The sequence below is a fragment of the Trachypithecus francoisi genome, unplaced genomic scaffold (genome assembly GCF_009764315.1).
Source record: "Trachypithecus francoisi isolate TF-2019V2 unplaced genomic scaffold, Tfra_2.0 Lachesis_group20, whole genome shotgun sequence".
Classification (NCBI taxonomy): Eukaryota; Metazoa; Chordata; class Mammalia; order Primates; family Cercopithecidae; genus Trachypithecus; species Trachypithecus francoisi.
Window position 1 is genome coordinate 18,505,149 of NW_022681466.1, and position 25,762 is coordinate 18,530,910.

At 55.7% G+C, this 25,762-nt stretch overlaps 2 protein-coding genes across 2 annotated transcripts; one reads left to right on the forward strand and one right to left on the reverse strand.

The window, feature by feature from the left end:
* Positions 1-211: 211 nt before the first annotated feature.
* FKBP10 (FKBP prolyl isomerase 10) lies at positions 212-10,651 on the reverse strand. The gene is made up of 10 exons (XM_033183023.1): positions 9,935-10,651; positions 5,892-6,037; positions 4,824-5,013; positions 4,575-4,720; positions 3,998-4,187; positions 3,722-3,867; positions 2,949-3,141; positions 2,313-2,455; positions 1,598-1,761; positions 212-1,200 (listed from the first exon to the last, which is right to left on the reverse strand). Exons 1-10 carry the CDS (start codon positions 10,177-10,179, stop codon positions 1,015-1,017), a joined length of 1,749 nt encoding a protein of 582 aa, XP_033038914.1. The 5' UTR covers positions 10,180-10,651; the 3' UTR covers positions 212-1,014.
* P3H4 (prolyl 3-hydroxylase family member 4 (inactive)) lies at positions 10,616-19,941 on the forward strand. The gene is made up of 9 exons (XM_033183024.1): positions 10,616-10,849; positions 11,080-11,767; positions 11,937-12,089; positions 12,188-12,359; positions 13,357-13,485; positions 15,175-15,320; positions 16,602-16,685; positions 18,944-19,088; positions 19,393-19,941. Exons 2-9 carry the CDS (start codon positions 11,306-11,308, stop codon positions 19,413-19,415), a joined length of 1,314 nt encoding a protein of 437 aa, XP_033038915.1. The 5' UTR covers positions 10,616-10,849; positions 11,080-11,305; the 3' UTR covers positions 19,416-19,941.
* The last annotated feature ends 5,821 nt before the right edge of the window (positions 19,942-25,762 follow it).

The following is a 25,762-nucleotide window of genomic DNA, read 5'->3' on the forward strand; positions in this document are numbered from 1 at the left end:
AAGCCCCCAGGTTAGGCCCAGGGCAGGCAGGAAACCTCCAGATGGGGAGTCCCCGATCTGGGAACACGCCGCTGTCTGGAACTAATGAGGCCATGGAAACAGCCTGGTTTAACTTTTCCCAATCTCTGGGTCTAAAGGCCTCCCACAACCGCCGCTTAACCCGCTAGCCATTCCCCTCTGCTCCTCAATCTGTTCCAAAAGACACCCTAAGGCCATTGGTTTAATCTTTTATTTGGAACAAAGGAAAAAAGGACTGACACCAATTTAGCCTTTTGAGTGTGCAGAGCTCTGCCCTCCCTCCCAGCCCTCAGCCCCAAATCCAAGATTTCATAACCCTAACACCCACCCAAGCAGGTTCCCTCACACATGCCCTCTGTTTTCTTCTACGGTTCCTTAGGGAAAGGAGCCTTCTTCAGGGATGAAAAGCTAACTACAGCCCAGTCCTGGCCTCCAGCAGCCCAGGGTCAGCTCAGCCTCCACTGGAGGCGAGGGAGGAGGGCAAAGGGCATGGGAGAGGTAGGGCTGCCCTCCAGGAGCTGTCCCCTTCCCTAGGAGCCAGTCAGGAATGGGGAGGAAGGTGGAGGGGTCCTAGGGAGCTGTCACATAGAGGAATAGGGGCTGGGAGTGGGGATAACAAGAAGTACAAATAAAGAGAAAGTTTGGGGAGAGGGATAACAAGCTCAGCTGTGCCTGTGATGTGGAGGGGTGGTATGGTGGGGGAGCAGCCATGGCCCTATCCAACCCCAGGCTCCACCAGCCCCAAATTGACTTTGCAAATCCAAACATTTTAAAGAAGGGGTTTGGGCATGGAAGAGAAACGGGGTAGAGGTCTGTGCTGTGGATTTTCATCTAGGGTGGTGGGAACACCAGAGATGTCTCCTCTGCCATCGTTTTAGTTGGCTTCCGGACCTCCTCCCAGCAGAGGGAGGGTGACTGTCAGCAGGTCAGTCCCACCGCCACTGTCCCCCTCGCAGTGGGCCTCTGTGTCTCAGGCCCGACCAGGCTCTCTGCCCCTCAGAGCTCCTCGTGGACCCGCTCCTGGTCCTCATCTGACTTCAGCTTGAGCTCCTCGACTGTGATCTTGCCGTCCTGGTTGCGGTCCTGGTTCTGGAACATGTCTCCTATGGTTTTCTCGGGGTCCTGCCCAGGCATGAGGCGTCCTTTGCCCTCATTCACTTGAGTCTTGATGAAGGTGGAGAACTGGGGGAGGGGAGAACCGGGGGAGTGGGCAGTGAGGGTGATGGCCTTGGGAGGGGCCCCAGGTGGAGGTCAGTGAGTGCTTTTTTTTTCTTATTTTTTTCCCAGGCTCCCCCGCACCCTGTAACTCAGGAAGGGCTGGGAAAGGCACTGGTGCTGGGGTCCTGGTGGGGGCCGGGGTGGAGGCGTGGCATGGGGGATAGTCTGTGACTGGTCTCAGGTAGGGAACAGCCTGCATGTGTGCCCAGGAAACAGCAGGGACGAGGAGCCTGAGGTACGGGACTCAGCACAGGCAAGAGCACGAGGGCGGGTGGGTAGTCCGACCAGGAACATCTTCCTCCATGCTTCTTGGGTGCGGGGAGTGCATGGGCATGGTTATTAGGACTGAACCTTCACTCACCTCCTCTGGAGGGACCTCTCCATCCTTGTTGAGGTCCATGTCTTCAAACAGGTTGGCAGGAGGGTCCTCATGCCACACAAACAGGTAGCCTGTGGGCAGCCCATCCTCCCGGGACACCAGCTCCACGTCAAACAGTAACACAGCACTGCCTGGGACTCCCCGGGCTGGAGGGAGGGCAGGAGAGAAGGGAGGAGTCCTAGTCAGGCCAGGGTCTGGGCCTGGCTTCACTGTTTCCCAGCCCACAGGCCATAGTTTCCCCTCCTGGGGCTCGGCTGGAGAGTGGGGCCTGGGATGTTTAAGGAGCCACCCTGAAGGCATTCCTGACTCCTCCCACCAGCCATCAGGCCCACAGTGGGCAGGAACAAAAGGGACGGATGCCAGTTAGATGACGGTCTCGGGCCGGGCGCAGTGGCTCACGATTGTAATCCCAGCACTTTGGGAGGCCAAGGCAGGTGGATCACCTGAGGTCAGGAGTTCAAGACCAGCCTGACCAATATGGCAAAACCCCATCTCTACTAAAAATACAAAAATTAGCTGTGCATAGTGGCAGGTGCCTGTAATCCCAGCTACTAGGGAGGCTGAGGCAGGAGAATCGCTTGAATCTGGGAAGCAGAGGTTGCAGTGAGCTGAGATCACGCCACTGCACTCCAGCCTGGGTGACAGAGTGAGACTCCATCTCAAAAAAAAAAAAAAGATTACAGTCTCAGCCCCTCACCTCCACTCTCCCCGTGGGCCAGATGCGGGGGCACGATGAGCTGCCGCCTCTCTCCCACACACATGCCCTGCAGGCCCGTGTCCAGGCCTTCGATCACCTTGTTGGCCCCCAGAGTCGCCTCCTGGGGGGCCCCGTAGTCATGCCTGGGGGAGAGCAGATGCCCAGGTCAGCAGCCAACCTGTCCCCTGCCAGCGCACACCCCACTCTCTCTGAGGTGGGCCCGGAACAAGCCCTCAGTTCCGGAGTGACTCCCACTGGTGACTTGGACCATGCAGCAGAGTGCAGGGGCCCAGCGGTGCAGACGTGGCGTTCCCTTCTCATCTTGCCTCTGCCCCCTAAAGTATGGCCTCGAGGGCTCATGGCTCCCTGCGTCAGTCTCCCCTCTGTGAAATGGAAAGAGCAGTTCTCCCGCAACGGTTGGCTTCACCTTCCCTTCCCTGGCGAAGCAGAGAATTTCATCTCCTCATGGCTCCCCAGCATGCTCTGAGATGGGGACTTACAGAAACAGCAAGAGGCTGAATGCTCCCTTGGCGCTCGAAGACCAAGAGGGAGGAGCAGGCATCGGGGTACGGTGAGGAGGACTCCCCATGCCTGTGCCCACCCACCTGCCCAGTCCCGGCCCCACCCAGGACCCACGAGGTGAAGAGCTGGGTGCCGTCCAGCAAAGAACAGTTGTAATGGTATCGAACAAAGTCCCCAAGCTTGGTGGTCTCATTGCAGGTCTCCGACGGCCGGGACAGTGTCCTGATTTCCACCACATCCGCAGGGTTGTGGAAGTCAATGACATGAACGTTGAAGATTAGCACGGCAGAGCCAGGGATCTTGTCTCCTGAGGACAGAATGGGGGAGTGTGGTCAGCTCAGAGCACTAGCAGAGGCTCCTCGAGGTCTCTCCATGGAGGCCCCTAGACCTGATACCCCTTCCCGACCCAGAGGATCCAAAGGAGGATGGGACGGGATGTTTGTCCAGAGTCAATTCTAACAAACTCTCATTGGGGCAGGGGGCAGGGGAAGGCGGCTTTCCAGTTAGAAAGCCCTTTTCCACTCACCATCTTGCAAACTCCCAGTAACTTATCCTGCAGATCAGCTTGGCTTGCCCATTATACAGGTGAGGACGGTCCTGGGGGTATGCTGGTTCTGTTTTTCCATAACCACCCTCCCTCCCCAAACTCAGAGGAGTTGGCTGCCCTTCTCCACTGCAGAAGGGGAGAAGTGGGGCGCTGCCCTGGAGGAAACCAATGGAGTCCGAGTGGCAGGGATCAGATGGGGCGACCAGATGTAAGCTGCATGCATGTTTTTGTGATGAGAGGGGCCGAGTGGTGGCTGGAATCCCACTGTGGGAGGGGGCGGCCTGACCACAATGGGCAGTTTGGAGGAGGAGCTGCGGTGGTGGCTGGGGAACGCCCCTACCAGTTCCATTCTCCCCGTAGGCGAGGTGCGGGGGGATGGTAATTCTCCGGCGCTCCCCTATGCAGGCGCCCTGTAGCCCCTGGTCCATCCCGGGGATGATGTAACCCTGCCCGATATAGGTATTGTAGGTGTGGTTGCGGGAGTAGCTGCAATACAAGGTGGGAGGGCCAGGAAGGGAGTCAAAGGGGCCCTCCCCTTCCAGGCAGCTCAGAGTGACCCCCAGTTTCGTCCACATTTCACCCAGCCCCCACCCTCCCACCTCAAGACCTTCCTGACCTGGAATCAAAGAGGGTGCCGTCCATCAAGGAGCCATTGTAGTGGTAGCGCATGAAGTCCCCGGCCACGGCTCTGCGGACACAGCCAGCGGGGAGCTCCAGCGTCTCTAGCTGGACAGTGTCCTTCGGGTTGTGCACGTCAATCAGGAGGATGTGAAAGACCAGCGAGGCATGTGGGGGGATCACTGTCCCTGGGGAAGGGATAAGGCCTGAACCATATGCATGGGGAGCAAGCCCAGGCTCTTTCTTGACTCAGGAAGGCCCAGTGGGCACCATGCAAGGAGACACTAGCCCCACTCTCCAGAGCACTTTCCCACCCATTAGCAGCCCTGCTTCTTGCTCTTCCAGTAAGGCCTGAGGTTGGTGTTCCCCAGGGCCACCACCGGCTCATACTGAGCCTTCGTGTGAATCAGAATAAAGCACCCCTTCTTAGTGAAACAGCAGCAAAGGTAGATTTCATCCTGTCTTGCGTCCTTGGCTGGATGTCCTCGTGCAGTATACAACCTGAGCAACTGTATGTGGAGGCCTGGTTTTCCCTCTTCTGGAGAATTTCCCCTTGAGTCCTTGCCCACCCTCACCATAGCCTTTCTCGCCATAGGCCAGGAATGGAGGGATGATAATCTTCCTTCTCTCTCCAGGACACATGCCCAGCAGCCCCTGGTCCATGCCCTTGATCAGCCAACCAGAGCCGACGTAGGTATCATAAGTGCCGCCCTTACTGTAGCTGCAGAAAATAAGGTGGAAGTAGGAGAGGCAGGCTGGGCCCTGGACTCCCACTCCCCATGCCATAGTCCCCAGTGCCTCAGGGCTCCCCTCCAGCCCCTTACCTTGTGTCGAAGGAGGTGCCGTCCAGCAAGGTGCCATTGTAGTGGTAGCGGACAAAGTCACCGTCCTGGACCATGCGGGGGCAGTGGGGCGGGCGCAGCAAGGTGCTCACCTGCACGGTGTCTTCCTTATTCCACACATCCAGCAGAACCACATCGAAGTAGAGGGTGGCATCCGGCGGAATAAGCCCCGCTGTGAGGGTGCAGCAGCATGGAGGTCTCAGAGCTCTGCTCTGCCAACCACAATCCCAGCCAGGGCCCTGTTATTCCCCTTCCTCTCATCCCAGCACCAGGAGACCCAAACCAGGCCCAGAGCAGCCACTATTTTTGTTTTGTTTTTTTTAAGAGATAGGGGCCAGGCACAGTGGCTCGTGCCTGTTATCCCAGCACTGTGGGAGGCCAAGACAGGTGGGCGGCTTGAGCCCAGAAGTTCAAGACCAGCCTGCACAACATTGTGAAACCCCATTTCTACTAAAAATACAAAAAATTAGCCATGCATGGTGGTGTGCACCTGTAGTCCCAGCTATTTGTTAGGCTGAGACGGGAGGATTGCTTGAGCCCAGGAGGCTGAAGTTGCAGTGAGCTGATATCACACCACTACACTCCAGCCTGTGCAACAGAGTGAGACCCTGTCTCAAAAAAGAAAGATGGGGTTTTGCTCTGTCACACAGGCTGGAATTCAGTGGCATGACCATGGCTCACTGCAGCCTTGAAATCCCGGGCTCAAGCAATCCTCCCACCTGAGCCTCCTGAGTAACTAGGACTACAGGCACACACCACCACGCCTGGATAATTTATTTTATTTTCTGGAAAGACGGGGTCTCACTATGTTGCCTAGGCTGGTCTGGAACTCCTGGGTTCAAGCAATCCTCCCACCTTGGCCTCCCAAAACTCTGGGACCATAGATGTCAGCCACTGCCCCAGCCAGAGCTGCCACTCTTCATACTGCGTGCACAGCATGACATTGGGCAAGTCACCCCTCATCTCGGCACTTCAGTTTTCTCACCCCAGGATCCCTGATTCTGCCTCCTGGTCTCCTCCATCCCCAGCTTGTGCCCCAGCCCTTCTCACCCAGGCCGATGCTCCCATAGCCCAGGTGGGGAGGCACAATGAGGCGTCGCCGCTCGTTGACACACATGCCCATGAGGCCTCGGTCCATGCCGGTGATGAGGCGCCCCACGCCCACCACGATGGCCACCAGGGTGTTTCGATCATAGCTGAGGGGGAGGGACAGATGGGATACAGTGATCTCAGACACACACTGCCCATGGTGGCATAGGTGCACAGGTGTGCCTGCACACACGCACACAATCCCCCCTCCCTATACCCAGGTGTGGATATGCACACACACTTCTCGCCTCCTTTTCAAGTTCCCCTCCTAGGTCGGCCGTGACACCCACCTTAAGGGAACAGACTGTTACAAAAAGCAAGTCCCTGAGGAGGTCAAGGGCTGCTATTGCCCTGGAACAGGGTTGGGTGGGATGCATGGGCCTGACTGCTGCTACTATTTGCTGACAGCAAGTGGGCAGTGGCAGGTACAGCACGGAGGGACAGAGGAGCATTACTATATGGGATTAAATGCTTGGCATTATACATTCCGTATCTTTTCTCTCCCCTGTGAGGTGGGCAATCTTGTTCTCATTTTTCTTATGAGAACAATGGAGACTTGAGAGACTCAGTGCCTTGCCCAAGGTCACACAGCTAATATTAATATGTAGTCAGCTGAGTTCCAAAGCCCATGTTTTTGCCATTATACTGTCGGCTCTCCAAGGAAAAGACAAGGAGAGCAGAGGTGGGGTGGGAATTGGTTTCACATTTTGAAAAGGCCTATTCTACAATCCTGGCTAACACAGTGAAACCCTGTCTCTACTAAAAATACCAAAAAATTAGCTGGGCATGGTGGCGGGTGCCTGTGATCCCGGCTACTCGGGAGGCTGAGGCAGGAGAATGGCATAAACCCGGGAGGCAGAGGTTGCAGTGAGCCGAGATTGTACCACTGCACTCCAGCCTGGCGACAGAGTGAGACTCTGTCTCAAAAAAAAAAAAAAAGTGCCTATTCTAAAAGTGCCATGACTTTTGTTTTTAGTTATACACTTTAATGTATTTACTTTTACTTATACATGTGTATTTTTGGAGATGGAGTCTCGACTCTGTCAACCAGGCTGGAGTGCAGTGGCACAATCTCCGCTCACTGCAGCCTCCGCCTCCTGGGTTCAAGCAATTCTCCTGCTTCGGCGTCCCAAGTAGCTGGGATTACAGGCACACGCCACCATGCCTGGCTAATTTTTGTTTGTTTTTGTTTCTTGAGACAGAGTCTCACATTGTTGCCTAGAGTGGAGTGCAATGGAGTGATCTCAGCTCACTGCAACCTCTGCCTCCGCCTCCTGGGTTCACGTGATTCTCTTGCCTCAGCCTCCCGAGTAGCTAGGATTACAGGTGCACACCACCACGCTCGGCTAATTTTTTTTGTATATTTAATAGAGACGTGGTTTCACTATGTTGGCCAGACTAGTCTGGAAAAAGGCAGGTGGGTATTATAAGAAGACAGCCGGCTGGACCTAGGGGTAGGGCATGGCTCCCTGTGGAGGCCCTGTCTGTCTACGTGTCACACAGTCGGACATGCCACCCTGGCCTCGTGATCTGCCCGCCCCGGCCTCCCAAAGTGCTGGGATTACAGGCGTAAGCCACAGCGCCCAGCCTTAAATTTTTGTATTTTAGTAGAGACAGCGTTTCACCATGTTGCTCAGGCTGGTCGCAAACTCCTGGCTGGTCACAAACTCCTAAGCTCCTTGGCCTCCCAAAGTGCTAGAATTACAGGCATGAGCCAACATGCCCACCCAACTTAGAAAACTTTTTTTTTCTTTAAGACAGAATCTTGCTCTGTTGCCCAGGCTGGAGTGCAGTAGCGCGATCTCCACTCACTGCAAGCTCCACCTCCCAGGTTCATGTCATTCTCCTGCCTCAGCCTCCCGAGTAGCTGGGATTACAGGCACCTGGACCACACCCGGCTAATTTTTTTTTGTATTTTTAGTAGAGACGGGGGTTTCACCGTGTTAGCCAGGATGGTCTCGCTCTCCTGACCTCGTGATCTGCCCGCCTCAGTCTCCCGAAGTGCTGGGATTACAGGCGTGAGCCACCGCACCTGGCCAGAAAACTTTCTTTTTTTTTTTTTTTTTTGAGACGGAATCTGGCTCTGTCGCCCAGGCTGGAGTGCAGTGGCCGGATCTCAGCTCACTGCAAGCTCTGCCTCCCAGGCTTACGCCATTCTCCTGCCTCAGCTTCCCGAGTAGCTGGGACTACAGGTGCCCGCCACGTCGCCCGGCTAGTTTTTTGTATTTTTTTTAGTAGAGACGGGGTTTCAACGTGTTAGCCAGGATGGTCTCGATCTCCTGACCTCGTGATCCGCCCATCTCGGCCTCCCAAAGTGCTGGGATTACAGGCTTGAGCCACCGCGCCCGGCCCAGAAAACTTTCTTAACCCATGGCCCCTTCAATTAAAAAAAAAAAAAAAAAAAGAAAGAAAGAAAATCTCCCATCCTCACTTTACTTCTGAAAACTTAAAATAAATTAAAAGTGTATATAATTGGCTGGGTGCAGTGGTTCATGGGCAACAGAATGAGACTCCAACTAAAAAAAAAAAAAAAAGTTTTCCAAGCTCAACACTCATGAGCTGGGCTCCCAGAGTCCCCATCAGGGACAACAACCCCTAAATCCCAACCCCTGCCTCACTCCCAGCAGTCAAGTGCTCAGTGCAGCGCTTCTGGCTACTACCCTATACCTGAATTTGCCCACCAAGCGGACAGGTTTTAAGTCTGGATTGTTTCCTTCTCAGTGTTGTTATGAAGGCTTAAGCTCTGCATGAAGTTTCTACAAGTTCAACAGCATCAAGTCATACGGTTTTCCTCAGGGTCAATGTTAATGTGTGCTGAACTGGCTGGAGGACTGCCAGGCCCTGCGAGAAGCCTACATTCATTCATCCATCGCCTTTGAGTCCTAACATAAGCCTTAGCAAGTAGGTCCTGTTTTTGTCTCCATTTTTCATATAAGGAAAGTGATGCTTAAAGAGACAAAATTCTCTGTCCATGGTCATAGCCTGGATTTGAACCAGGGTCTTGGGGCTCTTGGAGTGTGTATGCTTACCCTAATATATGCCTGCCTCTAAAGTCATGGCCACTAATTTCCTGTTGGCTGAGTTGCGTGTTTCAGAGGAGAGTCTAAGAAACACTGACTCTTTCGGTGTGCTGTGGGGTCCGTGTATAACTGGGACCCTAGGTTTACCCCTGAGGCTGGCACACAGCCCTGCCCTGTCCCCGCTAACAAAAGTGGACTTGCTGGAGCAGACCAAAGGCCTGGATCAGACCGGGAGGCCACCTCACAAACCCCAACGGCTGGCAAAATGGGCGGCCTGCGCTTCTTTCCTGATATACCTAAAATGGAGAGAAATGAGGGTTCCAGGAGAACCAGAGAGGGAGGTATGAAATTCCTCTGAGGAGCCCAGGGTGGCATGTCCGACTGTGTGACACGTAGACAGACAGGGCCTCCACAGGGAGCCATGCCCTACCCCCAGGTCCAGCCGGCTGTCTTCTTATAATGCCCACTGGCCTTTTTCCCTGCCTACCGGCTGCTGAAAACTCCCATCCCCTCCAAAAAAAGTTCTATTCCCTCTTCTCTAACCACAAAGGCACTAAAAAAGGAGTGGAACCAGAAAGGGAGTCAGGGTGGTTGGAAAGGTATGGGGTCCAGGCTGATAGACCACCCCAGGGTTCTCAAGCAGCAGGGACCACCCCCTTCCCCGCAACACTGTAGGCCAGAACACCCCTCTCCATCAGGTCATTAAATACAGCCCTGGTAACTACACAAGGCAGTTCACCTTGATTATCGAGTCCTTTCTGGGATGTGGAGAGCTTGTGAGAAACAAATGGGATCCTCTGAGAAGTGAGGGTTTGGAAATGGGGACAGGAGGGTATCTCTGGGGAGATGGGTGTCTGGGAGGCCCCCAGGGTGCTGTCTGGGGTTAGAGTATTGGGATGTAGAGCTTAAAAGAGGCAACAAGGAAACAGGACCCCGGGTTCAGGAGACGGAGTGGTGAATCTGGGGGCGCCCAACCGGGGTTACCTTGAGTCAAACTTCTTGCCATCTTCGAAAGTGCCGTTGTAGTGGTAGCGCACAAAATCCCCCATCTGCACTTCCCGGGGACAGGCCCTGGGGATGTGGTACCTCTCGATAACCACATCTTCCAGGGGCCCCCCGGCAGGGCTGGCGCGGCCCAGCCCCCTCCCCACGGCCTGCACCACCAGTAGCAGCAACTGCAGCAGGGGGAGCCGGAGGAGGCTGTGGCTGGGTGGGCCCGCGGGGAACATGGTGCCTGCAGTTGGGACCGCCGGCAGTGAGGGCGAGCAAGGCAGCCGCCGCCAACCTCCTTCCCCCGCCCCCCGCCTCCCAGAACTGGCTCCCCCTCTTCCTGTCCTCCTCCCCTACCGCCGCCCTGGCTGGTCCACGTGGAATGGGGGCTGGGAAGACAGAGCTGGCCTGGCCAGAGGAGCGGGGGCGGGGGGTGCAATAGGAGGAGGGGGCCAGGTTGAGTGTGTTAGAGTCGGAGGGAGGCCCCACAAAGAACTCCGGGTTCCCCCTCCCCCATCTTCATCCCTGGCTGCGAGACCTGGGGCCTGGCCAGGGAGGGAGGCCCGGGAAAGATGAGAACTCTGAGTGGACACCGAAGGGAAAAAAAAAAGTTCAATGTCTTTTTTCGGAGCCCCCGGGTCCTAAAGCCGGGCGGAGATTCCCCTTGCTTCTTTCGCGGGTAACTCCAATTCTAGCCCCCTCCAGGTGGGTGGTGAAGCAGCGGAGTGTGAGAGACATCTCCGTGCTCGTCCCTGACCCCAGCTGTGCTCCAAGGGAAGGCATCTCCAGGGAAGAGCAGCTTGGTCCCACAAAAGCTGGACTGCAAGAAGGACTTTGTGACTTGGGATGTGACGGGCACGGAGACGGAGTAGGGGGTGGTGGCAGCGCAAGGTGTGCAAGTGACAGCAAGTGTGTGCCTCCGACGTGGGCGGGGGAGACACTGGGAGAGCGCAGGAGGGTGCAGGAGGGCGCAACGACTGAAGGCCCGGCTCCAGGGCTTCCCCCTCGTTTGGGCAGCGCAGAGGAGGCAGCCCTCACTCAGTGTCCTGATCTCAGGCGGGGCACTGTTTGCGTGGGGAGGGGCTTCCTGGGCTCCCCATCTCTGGCGGGAAGCGCTCCCCGACTCATTCTCTGCCTAGGGGACACCTCCACAGCAGGAGCCCGGGCCGACGGAGAGGACTTAGGACACTACCGGACCCTCCGGGAAAAGAGGGGAGACTTCGTGACCCAGGCCCGCCCCGCCTTGCCGCCCTCGTGCCCGGCGCTAAGACCCAGCGGGCGCGCGACCCGCCCCGGGCCTGTCCCTGTCCCCTTCCGTCCGCGGGGCCGCCAGCTCAGCTCTGGAGAGCCGGCGGCGCGGCGGGCATGGCTCGGGTGGCGTGGGGGCTGCTGTGGCTGCTGCTGGGCAGCGCCAGGGCGCAGTACGAGAAGTACAGCTTCCGGGGCTTCCCGCCCGAGGACCTGATGCCGCTGGCCGCGGCCTACGGGCACGCGCTGGAGCAGTACGAGGGCGAGAGCTGGCGCGAGAGCGCGCGCTACCTGGAGGCGGCGCTGCGGCTGCACCGGCTCCTGCGCGACAGCGAGGCCTTCTGCCACGCCAACTGCAGCGGCCCCGCTCCCGCACCCAAGCCCGACCCAGACGACGGCCGCGCCGACGAGTGGGCCCGCGAGCTGCGGCTCTTCGGCCGCGTCCTGGAGCGCGCCGCCTGCCTGCGGCGCTGCAAGCGGACGCTGCCCGCCTTCCAGGTGCCCTACCCGCCGCGGCAGCTGCTGCGCGATTTCCAGAGCCGCTTGCCCTACCAGTACCTGCACTACGCTCTGTTCAAGGTGGGAGCCCGCCCCCACCCGGGGACCTGTCTCGGGCTGGGCATCGTGTCACTCCACCGATCGGTCGGAGGAGCGTTGCCTTCACCCGCGGCACGAAGCCAGCCGTGCGCTAGGGACCGCGAGCTCCTTTCTTACTGACCCGCTCCCCGAACCCCTACCCCCCTACCAGGCTAACCGGCTGGAGAAGGCGGTGGCGGCGGCCTACACCTTTCTCCAGAGGAACCCGAAGCACGAGCTGACCGCCAAGTACCTCAACTACTACCGGGGGATGCTGGACGTCGCCGACGAGTCCCTCACGGACCTAGAGGCCCAGCCCTACGAGGTGGGGTGGAGGGGCAGGAGGAGGGTCCCGCCGATAGGACTTGTAGAGGAGGGGAGATGTTGGGGGCGCCCTGACTCCCCCTGCCACGCCTCTTCCAGGCCGTGTTCCTCCGGGCTGTGAAGCTCTACAACAGCGGGGATTTCCGCAGCAGCACTGAGGACATGGAGCGGGCCTTGGCAGAGTACCTGGCGGTCTTTGCCCGGTGCCTGGCCGGCTGTGAAGGGGCCCATGAGCAGGTGGACTTCAAGGACTTCTACCCGGCCATAGCAGGTATCTGCCATCCAGACCACGGCGGGCAGTCCTCTCACCCACAGGCTTGGTAAGGCAGATATTCCCTCCCTGCACGTGGAGCACTGCGAATGTGGAGGAGCCAGCTGGGAGGAAGGGCATGTCTGCTGAGAAAGACGCTGGGTGTAGGAGCCCCAGCTGGAAGTGTCCAAGGGGCTGGATCAGTGCAGAGAGGCAGTGACATCCCTAAAGGGTTTGGAAGCTTGGGTTCACAGGCCTTTCAGGCAGAGGGCAGTGCAGATGCAAAGGTGCAGCAGTGAGAAGTAGCCCAGCAGGTGTGTGCAAAAAGCAATTGGTAACCAGAAATCACACCTAGTCTAGGGATCTCTAACCCTGGGGTCCCTTGAGCAGGGGCAGAAAGGACTGTCCTTGGCCAGGTGTGGTGACTCACACCTGTAATCTCAGCATTTTGGGAGGCCGAGGCAGGCAGATCACGAGGTCAGGAGTTCAAGACCAGCCTGACCAACATGGTTGAAACCCTGTCTCTACTAAAAATACAAAAATTAGCTGGTCATGGTGGGTGCCTGTAATCCCACCTACTTGGGAAGCTGAGGCAGAATTGCTTGAACCTGGGAGGTGGAGGTTGCATTGAGCCGAAATCGTGCCACTGCACTCCAGCCTGGTCGACAGAGGGAGACTCCGTCTCAAAAAAAGAAAAGACCTTTAGCTTCTCTGTTTGGACTTCTGCCCCACTTCTGGACCTCATCTGCTGTTCTCCCAGAATGCCCTGGCTCCCTCTGGCTCGAGGTGGTGGTTGAGTGGTGGGGGTGGTGAGTCAGCCCAGCCCACAGTCATCTTCCTCATCATCATTTGTCATATAGTATGCCAAGAACTTTACACACATTCTCTCCTGTGATTGCAACAGCAACACGTTTTCTGGACAAGCAGTAGGCAGAGCTTGGATTTGGAGTCTTCTCCACTGGGGGGACAGAGCTGTTCATTGCAACGCCAGCCTCTCACTGCCGCCTCCCACCCCCAGATCTCTTTGCAGAATCCCTGCAGTGCAAGGTGGACTGTGAGGCCAATTTGACCCCCAATGTGGGCGGCTACTTCGTGGACAAGTTCGTGGCCACCATGTACCACTACCTACAGTTTGCCTACTACAAGTGTGAGCCCCCTGGGTGGACTTGGGCAGGGGAAGAGGTGATAAGGGAGAGGACTGCATGGGAGCCTCCCAGAGTTGTGGGGAGCTTTCCTTCAGTATTGAGGACCCTGGGTGATAGGAGGAAAGGCTAGGGGCGGTGGGGATATGGGGAAGGCACCCTGGGAGTCGGGCAGGTGAGAGGCTGAGTGGGAACAGACAGCAGCCTCAGGGAGGAGTAGAGAGTCTCTTGGGCAAATGACTAGGCAACCAACAACTGCAGAGCACTTGACAGTTTATTTTTATTTTTGAAACGGAGTTTCACTCTGTTGCCCAGGCTGGAGTGCAGTGGCACGATCTCAGCTCACTGCAACCTCTGCCTCCAGGGTTCAAGTGATTCTCCTGCCTCAGCCTCCTGAGTAGCTGGGATTACAGGTGCCTGCCGCCACACCCAGCTGATTTTTGTATTTTTAGTAGAGACGGGGTTTCACCATGTTGGCCAGGCTGGTCTTGAACTGCTGACCTCAGGTGATCCACTGCCTTAGCCTCCCAAAGTGCTGGGATTATAGGTATAAGCCACTGCGCCCAGCCAACACTTGAGAGTTTATAAGGCAGTTTATCTTATGTGGTCCTTTCACCAATACCATGCAGCTGGCATTACTGGACCAATTTTTCAGATGGGGAAACTGAGGCTTACAGGGCAAGGGACTGTTAGTGTCATGACTAATAAAATGTGGCACCAGGACTTGTGGCTCTCCTCACTGGAGAGATCCTGGCATCCACTGGGGCTGGAATGGACAGCCTCCAGTGTTCCTGCTACTTGGAGATGCCCAGATTCAGACAGAGCTGGGAATCAGAGCAGAGGGGCTAAGAACCAAGGGGCCAGGAGACCCTTCCTGGGTACAGATAGCAGAGAGGCTGATGGCCTCTAATTCCCTAGAGCCATCATTCTCCAGCCATGTGAGCTTGAGCAATTTATCTAACCTCTGTGACTCAGATTTCTTGGCTGTAAAATGGGGATGACAGTTATAGGCATGGCCGGGCATGGTGGTTTACAACTGTAATCCCAGCACTTTGGGAAGCCTAGGCGGGCAGGTGGCTTGAGCCCAGGAGTTCAAGACCAACCTGGGCAATATGGCAAGATTCCATGTCTACAAAAAACACAAAAAGTTAGCCAGGCATGGTGGCGAGTGCCTGTAGTCCCAGCTACTGGGGAGACTGAGGTGGGAGGATTGCTTAAGCCCAGGAGGCGGAGGCTGTAGTGAGCTGAGATCATACCACTGCACTCCAGCCTGAGTGACAGAACAAGACCCTGTCTCAAAACAAAAACATACAAAAAATTAGATGGGTGTGGTGGTGCCTGCCTGTAGTCCCAGCTACTCAGGAGGCTGACGTGAGAGGATCACCTAAGCCTGGGAGATCAAGGCTGAGGTGACCATAATTATACCACTGCACTCCAGCCAGGGTGATAGAGTGAAACCCTGTCTCAAAAACAATAAAAGGACAGTAACAGGCTTAGGTGAGTTAGTCAAGGCCTGGCATAGGGTGAGTGCCCACTACATGCTAGCTGGCATTATGCTTGGGTGGGGTAAGGAGTCCATTAGGTATTCTGGGAGGTGGCTGGGTAGCAGGGGTGCTGGACTGAACTGGGAGGGAGATGGGGTTGACTCTGAAGGGGAAGTGCCGGAGCAATTCCTCACCCCTGTCCTGCTGCAGTGAATGATGTGCGCCAGGCTGCCCGCAGCGCCGCCAGCTACATGCTCTTCGACCCCAACGACAGCATCATGCAGCAGAACCTGGTGTATTACCGCTTCCACCGGGCTCGCTGGGGTCTGGAAGAGGAGGACTTCCAGCCCCGGGAGGTGGGCACTGCTTTCTGGGGCACTTGCCGGACATGCACTTTGTAAAAAGTAAACTGGCAGCTGGGCGCGGTGGCTCACGCCTGCAATCCTAACACTTTGGGAGGCCGAGGTGAGCGGATCACGAGGTCAGGAGATCGAGACCAGCCAGGCTAACATAAACCCCGTCTCTACTAAAAAGACAAAAAATTAGCCAGGTGTGGTGGTGGGCGCCTGTAGTCCTAGCTACTTGGGAGACTGAGGCAGGAGAATGGTGTGAACCTGGGAGGCAGAGCTTGCAGTGAGCCGAGATCGCACCACTGCACTTCAGCCTGGGTGACAGAGTAAGACTGTCTCAAATAATAATAATAAAATAAAATAGAAAATAAAAAATAGGCCGAGCGCGGTGGCTCAAGCCTGTAATCCCAGCACTTTGGGAGGCCTAGACGGGCGGATCACGAGGTCAGGAGATCGAGACCATCCTGACTAACACGGTGAAACCCCGTCTCTACTAAAAAATATTAAAAAACTAGCTGGGCGAGGTGGCGGGCACCTGTAGTCCCAGCTACTCGGGAGGCTGAGGCAGGAGAATGGCGTAAACCCGGGAGGCGGAGCTTGCAGTGAGCTGAGATCCGGCCACTGCACTCCAGCCCGGGCAACAGAGCGAGACTCCGTCTCAAAAAAAAAAAAAAGAAAAGAAAAGAAAAAGTAAACTCCTGGCTTCCGTGGAAGGCAGGATGGGAAATGGAAAGAAAGAATATGAGTTGAGGTTAGAGTCCTGGATTCAGAGCTCAGCCCCACTGCTGTGTGGTCCTAGGAAGACCATGGCCCTTTCCGAATCTATTGCCTTACCTGCAAAATGGCAGTGGTATTGCCCACCTCACCAGCAGTGTCCGACGAGGGATGTATGAAGGTACACATCCACTCCTGCCTGCTCCACTCCCTACCTTCATTACCCTCACGGCTGACCTTTGTCCGTCTTCCCCAGGAACACCCTAGGTAACCAATGGAGGAAACCCGTTGGAATTGAGGGCCAGGCTGGCAAATATGGGACACATGGTGCCACTCCTGCCTTCCTTGTCAGTGGCAGACACTGCTAATGGATTGAGGGACTCTTTCTCACCAAACCCTCAGAATCCTTAACCCAGTGTTCCAAGCAGCCACGATGATCTGATTAGCTTGTGGGCTGATACTTGATACTTGAGCTGGAAGAGGGTCAGTGAGCACAGATCCTAGGAGCCCTGGCTTCTTGCCATCTGGCAGCAGGGTATGGCTCACTCCTACCCCGTCCTTTCCTTCTTCCAGGAGGCCATGCTCTACCACAACCAGACGGCCGAGCTGCGGGAGCTGCTGGAGTTCACCCACATGTACCTGCAGTCAGATGATGAGGTGAGTGCCTCCTGCTTTCCAGAACTAGGCGGTGATGGGGACACCTTGGACCTTTTTCTGGGGCCCCCAGTGTGCCAGAATTCAGCCCCAGCCCCTGGTGGTCAACTGTCATGAAGCAGAGAGGTTTGCCTATTCCTTGTCTAGACTGTCCCTTCCTTCCCCAGCCTCAGTATTCTCATGTCCCCTTTCTGTACATGTCCCAGTCCTGCTCCTCCCAGGCCCAGCTCACATGGTGCCTCATCCAGGAAGCCCTTGCCGCATGCCCTGGCTCTTTGTTCTGGGTTAGCAGTGCCCACTCTGACCCTGTGTGCCTCCCTGGACCTGGGTGATGCAGCCCTGGTGCAATCTGTAATCCTGTAATCCCAGCAATCTGGGAGGCTGAGGCAGAGGGATCACCTGAGATCAGGAGTTCAAGACCAGCCTGGCCAACATAGTGAAACCCTGTGTCTACTAAAAATACAAAAATTACTCAGGTGTGGTGGTGAGCACCTGTAATCCCAGCTACTTGGGAGGCTGAGGCAGGAGAATCGCTGAACCCAGAGGCAGAGGTTGCAGTGAGCCGAGATCACGCCACTGCACTCCAGCCTGGGTGACAGATTGAGACTGTCTCGAAAAAAAAAAAAAAAAAATTAAGCGAGATCAAGTATGTATTTTTCTTTTTTATTTTTTCTTGGGAACAGAATCTCGCTCTGTCATCCAGGCTGGAGTGTGCAGTGGCATGATCTCCACTCACTGCAACCTCCACTTCTTGGGTTCAAGGGATCCTCCTGTCTCAGCCTCCGAGTACCTGGGATTACAGGCGTGTGCCATCATGTCCAGCCAATTTTATTTTGTATTTGTAGTAGAGACAGGGTTTTTTTTTTTAATCTTTTTTTTTTTTTTTTTTGAGACGGAGTCTTGCTCTGCCACCCAGGCTGGAGTGCAGTGGCCGGATCTCAGCTCACTGCAAGCTCCACCTCCCGGGTTTACGCCATTCTCCTGCCTCAGCCTCCCGAATAGCTGGGACTACAGGCGCCCGCCACCTCGCCCGGCTAGTTTTTTGTATTTTTTAAGTAGAGACAGGGTTTCACCATATTAGCCAGGATGGTCTCGATCTCCTGACCTCGTGATCCGCCCGTCTCGGCCTCCCAAAGTGCTGGGATTACAGGCTTGAGCCACCGCGCCCGGCCTAGAGATAGGGTTTTACCACGTTGGCTAGGCTGGTCTCAAACTCCTGACCTCAAGTGATCTGCCTGCCTTGGCCTCCCAAAGTGCTGGGATTACAGGCATGAGCCACCTCGCCTGGCTGAGATCAAGTATGTAAAGCACTTGATAAAGAGCCAGCAGCCGGTAGGTGCACAGTGAATGGCAGGCCAGTCTCGCTCTGTCACCCAGGCTGGAGTGCAGTGGTGCAGTCTCAGCTCACTGCAACCTCCACCTCCCAGGTTCAAGCGATTCTCCTGCCTCAGCCTCCCGAGTAGCTGGGATTACAGGTGTGCGCCACCACACCCAAAATACAATACCACACCCAAAAATACAAAAAATTTTTGTATTTTCAGTAGAGACATGGGGTTTCACCATGTTGGCCAGGCTGGTCTTGAACTCCTGACCTCAAGTGATCCACCCACCTCAGCCTCCCAAAGTGCAGGGATTACGGGTGTGAGTCACTGCACCCAGCATATGGGAGCCGTTTTGACGGCTATCTCTTGTTCCCTGTGGTTTGCCAGACACCAGACTAGGGGCTGGAGTAAGTTAGTGAAAGTCATGATCCGTTTCACATGCAGCTCACAGTCTAGTGGGGGAAGCACAAACGGCTGCTGGAGAGGGCAGCACACGGCACTGGGGGAGGTCTCCAGCCCAGCCAGAGTCACCAGCAAGGGCTCAGCCTGGAACTGACGCCTGGCTTTGGAGGGATTAGTGTGGGTTATGCAGGCACAGGGGACGGCAGTAGTTCCTGGCAGGGAAACAGTATGAGCAAAACCATTATGCATGGACTGGCAATATTCTCGCCAGAGTCTTTATGCTTAAAAGATGGGGCTGTGCAGGGGCGATGTTTATGCTGACACCAAATTCTGCTGGTGGTGCCCTATGCAGCCACTCAGGGAGGGGCAGTTTGGGGAAAATCCTCAGAATGGTCTCATTAGATCTTGAGACTGGGAAGGGAAGGGGCTTTGGGGACCAAGAGATGGGATGGGAGGTCCCATTGGCCAGGAAGGGAGCCCATATGGGTTTGGGCCTACTGTGACCCTGTTTCTCCTGCAACTGTGGCGCTACTCTAGATGGAGCTGGAGGAGACAGAACCGCCCCTGGAGCCTGAGGATGCCCTATCTGACGCCGAGTTTGAGGGGGAGGGTGACTACGAGGAGGGCATGTATGCTGACTGGTGGCAGGAGCCGGATGCCAAGGGTGACGAGGCCGAGGCTGGTCAGTGACACGAGTCCTTGGGGGGTGGGAATGCAGCCTGGGATGGAGGTTGGGGACAGATGGATTCACCCGCTGGACTCCAGAGCCCAGGGTGTGTTTGGGTGCCGGGGCCCATCCTCCAGGGGCCTCCAGCCTGTTGGCTCCTGTTCTGCTTGGGGATGGAGGCGCAGCATCTCCCCTGGAGCTGGGACCAGCTGAGACCTGTCCTGGGGAGCCTCACCCCACCTCCCATCAGGACAGCACCTGGTCACCCATTGGGAGTGGGTGGGGGGCCAAGCCCAGTGCTTTCTCCTTTCCTTTTCAGAGTCAGAGCCTGAACTGGCATGAGAAGGGGACACCCCACACGCCTCAAGCTTGGGAAGCCTGGTCCCGATGGCCCCACCCTCACCAGCCTGGGCAGCAGCAAGAACTATTTATTAAAAACTTAAGATGGGCCAGGTGCGGTGGCTCACGCCTGTAATCCCAGCACTTTGGGAGGCCAGGGTGGGTGGATCACTTGAGGCCAGGAGTTCAAAACCAGCCTGGCCAACATGGTGAAACCCCTGTCTCTACTAAAATATATAAATTAGCCGGGTGTGGTGGCGGGCGCCTGTAATCCCAGCTACTTGGGAGGCTGAGGCAGGAGAATCACTTGAACCTGGGAGGCAAAGGTTGCAGTGAACTGAGATCGTGCCACTGCACTCCAGCCTGGGCAACAAAGCGAGACTCCATCTTTAAAAAAAAGCAAACTTAAGATGGGCCGGGCGTGGTGACTCATGCCTGTAATACCAGCCCTTTGGGAGGCTGATCACTTGAGGTCAGGAGTTCAAGACCAGCCTGGCCAACGTAGTGAAATGTCGTCTCTACTAAAAAATACAAAAATTAGGCCGGGCGCGGTGGCTCAAGCCTGTAATCCCAGCACTTTGGGAGGCCGAGACGGGTGGATCACGAGGTCAGGAGATGAGACCATCCTGGCTAACATGGTGAAACCCCGTCTCTACTAAAAATACAAAAAACTAGCGGGCGAGGTGGCGGGCGCCTGTAGTCCCAGCTACTTGGGAGGCTGAGGCAGGAGAATGGCGTGAACCCGGAGGCGGAGCTTGCAGTGAGCCGAGATTGCGCCACTGCACTCCAGCCTGGGCGACAGAGCGAGACTCCGCCTCAAAAAAAAAAAAATACAAAAATTACCCAGGCGTGGCGGCGCACACCTGTAATCGTAGCTACCCGGGAGCTGAGCCAGGAGAATCACCTGAACCCAGGAGGCAGAGCTTACAGTGAGCTGAGATTGTGCCACTATACTTCAGCCTGGGTGACAGAGTGAGACTCCATCTCAATAAAAAAAAAAAAAAAAACTTAAGATGGACATAGCTGACTGGGCCCCTGTCCTGCCCCACCCGTGAGTGCTGCGACCCAGACCCATCCTGCCACTTCTGTGTCTCTGGACCACAGGATGGTGGTGGCATTGCAGGTTGGCAAGTGGGCTGACAGGGTCCGCCCTCCCCACTGCTCAGCCCCTCACCTGAACAGTCTCCTGGACAAGAATTTTCCAGCTGCTGGCTGGAGTCTCAGGCCAAATTGCAGAGGGTCCTCCAGGGTACTGAAGAGCACTGGACTAGGAGTCTAGTAGTTCCACGGCCCTGACCAGTAGGTGCTCAATAAATGTTTGTTGTTGAATGAGTCATAGCGCCTGTGGTCGTCTCCCCGGAGCTCAGTTGTGAGGGTACAGGCCCTTCCCTCCCTCTCTGCGCACCTGTGTTCCCTCGTCTGTAAAATATGGGGCGGAGGGGCACCATCTGGTCCCTCGCTGGACTTGTGCACCTGGGGCTGAAGGTTCTGCGAGCGAGGACGCAGTGTGCAGACCCGCCGCCAGGGGGCGTGAGAACACAGTCCTCCCCAGGCTTGGGAAGACGGTGGTTTCAGATTTCTAAGATGGGAAGTCCTGTATTTTCCTAGTTCAGGATTACTTCCCTCGGGGAATGTGGCAACGGTGGGAGGGGGCCAAGGACATTTGCTCCTGGTGTTTATTTTCTGGGCATTTACTGACCCAGATTCCTTAGAGTCAGAGGAAGCTGGCCCTGCTGCTGCCCTCTATTCCCCCGTTCCAGAGCCGGGTTGGGGCCCCAGCTGAGCAGCCAGAGGAGCCCCAGGGATGTGGTTTGATTACTTTGGGCTTCTTGGGGTGCAGTGGGACAGCCAGATCCCTCTTGACCGATTTTACATGGGCTACCGGGAGTAGTGGGTCCCGGTGTGCAGGGTGTGCTGGCAATGATGGTGCCTGGTGGCTACCTCATAGCCTGGGACACACCGACGAACCCCCACCCCTATTCCACAGCAGGGAGGTGGGGGCAAAAGGGGTCTGTCTGGGAGGAACCCAGGGCCAAGGCCAGCCGGGTGACAGTTCTGCCCTGTATTTCCAGCCTCCTGGGGGCAGGGTGGCAGAGTTGTCTTCCTACTCGAAGGTGGAGTCAAGGCTGGGAAGCCAAGCTCTCACTGCCCCACCACTACCTTCTCTCCAGATGTGCCAAGTGATCTGGCCTGCGCCCTGTCTGCCACTGTTCCCAGGAGGACTCCCTGTCCTCCCCTAACCCCACCCCAAACCCCTCCCCTAGGCCTTTGATCGGGATGAGAGCTGGAAGGGCAGAGTCTGAGTCTGGAAAAAGGGCCAGGTCAAGGCTGGGGGCTCAGTGACCTCACTCCTTCCTTCCATGGGTGGGTCTTCCAGGGAAACACACCTGCAGTGGTAGCGTTTCCTGAGCGCCTCTAGGTGCAGGGTGGCCCCGCCCCGCCTCACCTCTTTCAAGCTGCTGTATTATCAGGTCCACCAAGGCCCAGCCCCTGTCTCTGGGAAGGGCTGGCCCTTCAGAGGGTGGGGAGCAGGATGTGCTGCGGCGTGTCTGCGCAGACGTGAACCCGCCATGAGCACGAGCTTTGGAATCTGGACAGCTGGGTGTGGGTCTGAAAGTGCCTGTGTGCTTGTGGGCTTGTGTGTTGTGTGGATGTGCGGGTCAGGGTGTGAATGTGTGCCTGCGTGCATGCATGAATGTGGGTTTTTTTTTTTTTCTTTTTCTTTTTTTTTCTTTTTGAGAGAGAGTCTCGCTCTGTCGCCCAGGCTGGAATGCAGTGGCGTGATCTCAGCTCACTACAACCTCTGCCTCCTGGGTTCAAGCAGTTTTCTGCCTCAGCCTCCCAAGTAACTGGGATTACAGGCACCTGCCTGTAATAACCCAGCTAGTTTTTGTGGGATTTTGTTTTTGTTTTTGTTTTTTGTTTTGAGACAGTGTCTCACTCTGTTGCCCAGGCTGGAGTGCAGTGGCATATCTTGGCTCACTGCAACCTCCGCCTCCCAGATTCAAGCAATTCTCCTGCCTCAGCCTCCCGAATAGCTGGGATTACAGGTGTGGGCCACTGTGCCTGCTAATTTTTGTATTTTTAGTAGAGACGGGGTTTCGGCATGTTGACCAGGCTGGTCTTGAAATCCTGACCTCAGGCAATCTGCCCACCTCAGCCTCCCAAAGTACTGAGATTACAGGCATGAGCCACCCTGCCTGGCTAATTTTTGTATTTTTAGTAGAGACAGGGTTTCACCATGTTGGCCAGACTGGTCTCAAACTCCTGACCTCAGGTGATCCGCCCCACCTCGGCCTCCCAAAGTGCTGGGAATGAAGGTGTGTTTAGAGGGATTCATTCACTCAATCAGCACATATTTATTGAGCACCTACTATGTGCCAGGCATGCTGAGGCACTGGGCATAGAAGAGTGAACAGAGCAGGCCAAACGCTGGGCCCACATGGGCTTACATTCTAGCAGGGAGGCCGGCAGAAAACAATAAATGTCACAATGTATGAATTAGGTATGGCAGATATGGAGGTGGGGAAAGGATCTGAGAGCTGATCCTCTTGCAGTTTGCAGTTGAGGTGTGATGGTAGCTGTCCAAGTGTGCATCTGAGCATGGCGTCTCCGAGTGTGTGGTGAAGCAATGTGTGTATTAGGGAGCAGGCCCGCCCTCTCTTGGCACCACTCCTGTGCAGCCCTTTAGCCCAGGCCGTTGGCCCAGCCTTGCCTTACTCAGCTCCCCTTTCCTAGGGAACCGCCAGCTCCTCCAGCCTCCCCTGATGCCAGCATCTCCCCATAGCCCAGCCAGCTCCCCAAACCGGTGAAACCTACTCCCAGCCAGTCCCAGTGTGGGCCCTCTGGGGCCCTCCAGCTCATTCTCCTGACTCCACCCATCCAGACAGTTTCACGTCCTCCACACCTCCATCTCAGGCAGCCACCTCCCCACCTTCCCCCACACCCCACCCAGCACCTCACCAGTCCTAGAATCTTGGAATAATGGATTGGAGGTTAGGGATGACCAAAAGGGCTCTGGGGAGGCTGGCCTCATGCAGCAGGACCAGACTCAGATGTCATGGGAAGACCCATCCTAAGGAAATCAGAGCTACTACGATGTACTAAGTGCCTACTGTGTGCCAGGCACTTGGGAGCTTATTTTTTGAGACAGGATCTTGCTCTGTCACCCAGACTGGAGTGCAGTGACAAGCACGGCTCACTGCAGCTTCCACCTTCCAGGCTTAAGCCATCCTCCCACCTCAGCCTCCCGAGTAGCGCTGACCACAGACACGTGCCAGCACACCCAGCTAATTTTTTTGATTTTTGGTAGAGACAGGGTCTTGCTCTGTTGCCTAGGCTGGTGTCAAACTCTTGGGCTCAAGTGATCCTCCTGCTTTGGCCTCCCAAAGTGCTGGCATTACAGACATGAGCCAACACCAGGCCTCTTGACAAATTATTCATAACCCTCAAAACAGTCCTGAGATGCAGATGTCAGTTCCCCTCTGCTGCAGGTGGGGCTGAGGAATGACAAGCAATTTGTCCAGGGTTCCTTGAGGTGGTTGGTGACTGAGCTGGGTTTGGATCTTTTCTCACTAAATCGGTGCTGCTCAGAGTAGGGAGAGAGTACCCTGGTCGCAGGGGCTGGCCTGGTGTGTGTTTGCTCGTTTCTGAGACATAGTCTCACTCCAGCCCAGGCTGGAGTGCAGTGGCATGATCTCGGCTCACTGCAACCTCCAACTCCCTGGTTCAAGCGATTCTCCTGCCTCAGCCTCCCGAGTAGCTGGGATTAGAGGCACGCGCCACTACGCTCAGCTAATTTATTTTTAGTAGAGACACACCATGTTGGCCAGGATGGTCTTGATTTCCTGACCTCATGATCCACCTGCCTCAGCTTCCCAAAGTGCTAGGATTACAGGCGTGAGCCACCCGCCTGGCCGGCCTGGTTTTGTTAGGCTGTCAGCTGGGGCCAGGGAGAGGAGAGGTGGGCTGCAGGATGTGGAGATAAATCCCCTACAGGGCCCTGCGCTGTGGCTCACACCTGTAATCCCAGCACTTTAGGAGGCCAAGCAAGGCGGTTGGATCACTTGAGCCCTGGTCAACATGGTGAAACCCTGTCTCTACCAAAAAGTACAAAAATTAGGCCAGGCACGGTGGCTCACGCCTGTAATCCCAGCACTTTGGGAGGCCGAAGTGGGCAAATCACCTGAGATTAGGAGTATGAGATCAGCCTGGCCAACATGGTGAAACCCCGTCTCTACTAAAAATACAAAACTAGCCAGGCATGGTGGCACATGCTTGTAATCCCAGCTACTTGGAGGCTGAGGCAGGAAAATCTCTTTAACCTGGGAGATGGAAGTTGCAGTGAGCCAAGATCGCACCATTGCACTCCAGCCTGGGCAAGGAGAACAAAACTCTGTCTCAAAAGAAAAAAAAAGAAAAAGAAAATTAGCTGGGTGTGGTGGAATGCGCCTGTAATCCCAGCTACTCAGGAGGCTGAGGTAGGAGGATCACTTGAGCCTGGGAGGGGAAGGTTGTAATCAGCCAAGATCAGGCCACTGCACTTCAGCCTGGAGCCTGGATGACAGAGTGAGTCTAAAAAAAAAAAAATCCCCTGCAATGCCACAGCTCAGCTCTCGCTGAAGGAGGCAAGGAGTGGGAAGGGAGGTGGAAAGAAAAAAATGAAAGGAAGAAAGGAGGAAGGGAGCAAAGAAGGAAGAAATGAAGGGAAGGAGGACAGAAGAAGGAAGAAATGAATTAGGGGAGGCAGGGGGGCCTGGGGACAGAGTTGCTGGGGTCACTTAGACTAACAACTTCCTGAATTCTGAGAGTCATGATCAGGGAGGTGGGAGGGAGTCCCTTGGGCTCCCCGCAAATCAGTAAATGCCAGCAGAAGAAATTCCACTCTTAGATTTGAAAAGTAGTTCTTGCCAGGTGCAGCTCATGTCTGTAATCCTAGCACTTTGGGAGGCCAAGGCAGGTGGATCACCTGAGATCAGGAGTTTGAGACCAGCCTGGTCAACACGGTGAAACCCTGTGTCTACTAAAAATACAAAAAATTGGCCGGGCGTGGTGGCTCAAGCCTGTAATCCCAGCACTTGGGAGGCCGAGACGGCGGATCATGAGGTCAGGAGATCGAGACCATCTTGGCTAATACGGTGAACCCCGTCTCTACTAAAAATACAAAAACTAGCCGGGCGTGGTGGCGGGCGCCTGTAGTCCCAGCTACTCAGGAGGCTGAGACAGGAGAATGGCGTGAACCGGGAGGCGGAGCTTGCAGTGAGCTGAGATCCGGCCACTGCACTCAGCCTGGAGCCTGGATGACAGAGTGAGTCTAAAAAAAAAAAAATCCCCTGCAATGCCACAGCTCA

Coding starts and splice junctions, on each gene's coding strand:
- FKBP10 (XM_033183023.1), bottom strand. CDS start 10,179: ATGTTCCCCGCGGGCCCACCCAGCCACAGCCTCCTCCGGCTCCCCCTG. Junction 5,014..5,891: donor CTATGGGAGCATCGGCCTGG/GTGAGAAGGGCT, acceptor GCACCCTCACAG/CGGGGCTTATTCCGCCGGAT. Junction 4,188..4,574: donor CTATGGCGAGAAAGGCTATG/GTGAGGGTGGGC, acceptor TCCCTTCCCCAG/GGACAGTGATCCCCCCACAT.
- P3H4 (XM_033183024.1), top strand. CDS start 11,306: ATGGCTCGGGTGGCGTGGGGGCTGCTGTGGCTGCTGCTGGGCAGCGCC. Junction 15,321..16,601: donor AGGACTTCCAGCCCCGGGAG/GTGGGCACTGCT, acceptor TCCTTCTTCCAG/GAGGCCATGCTCTACCACAA. Junction 16,686..18,943: donor ACCTGCAGTCAGATGATGAG/GTGAGTGCCTCC, acceptor GCGCTACTCTAG/ATGGAGCTGGAGGAGACAGA.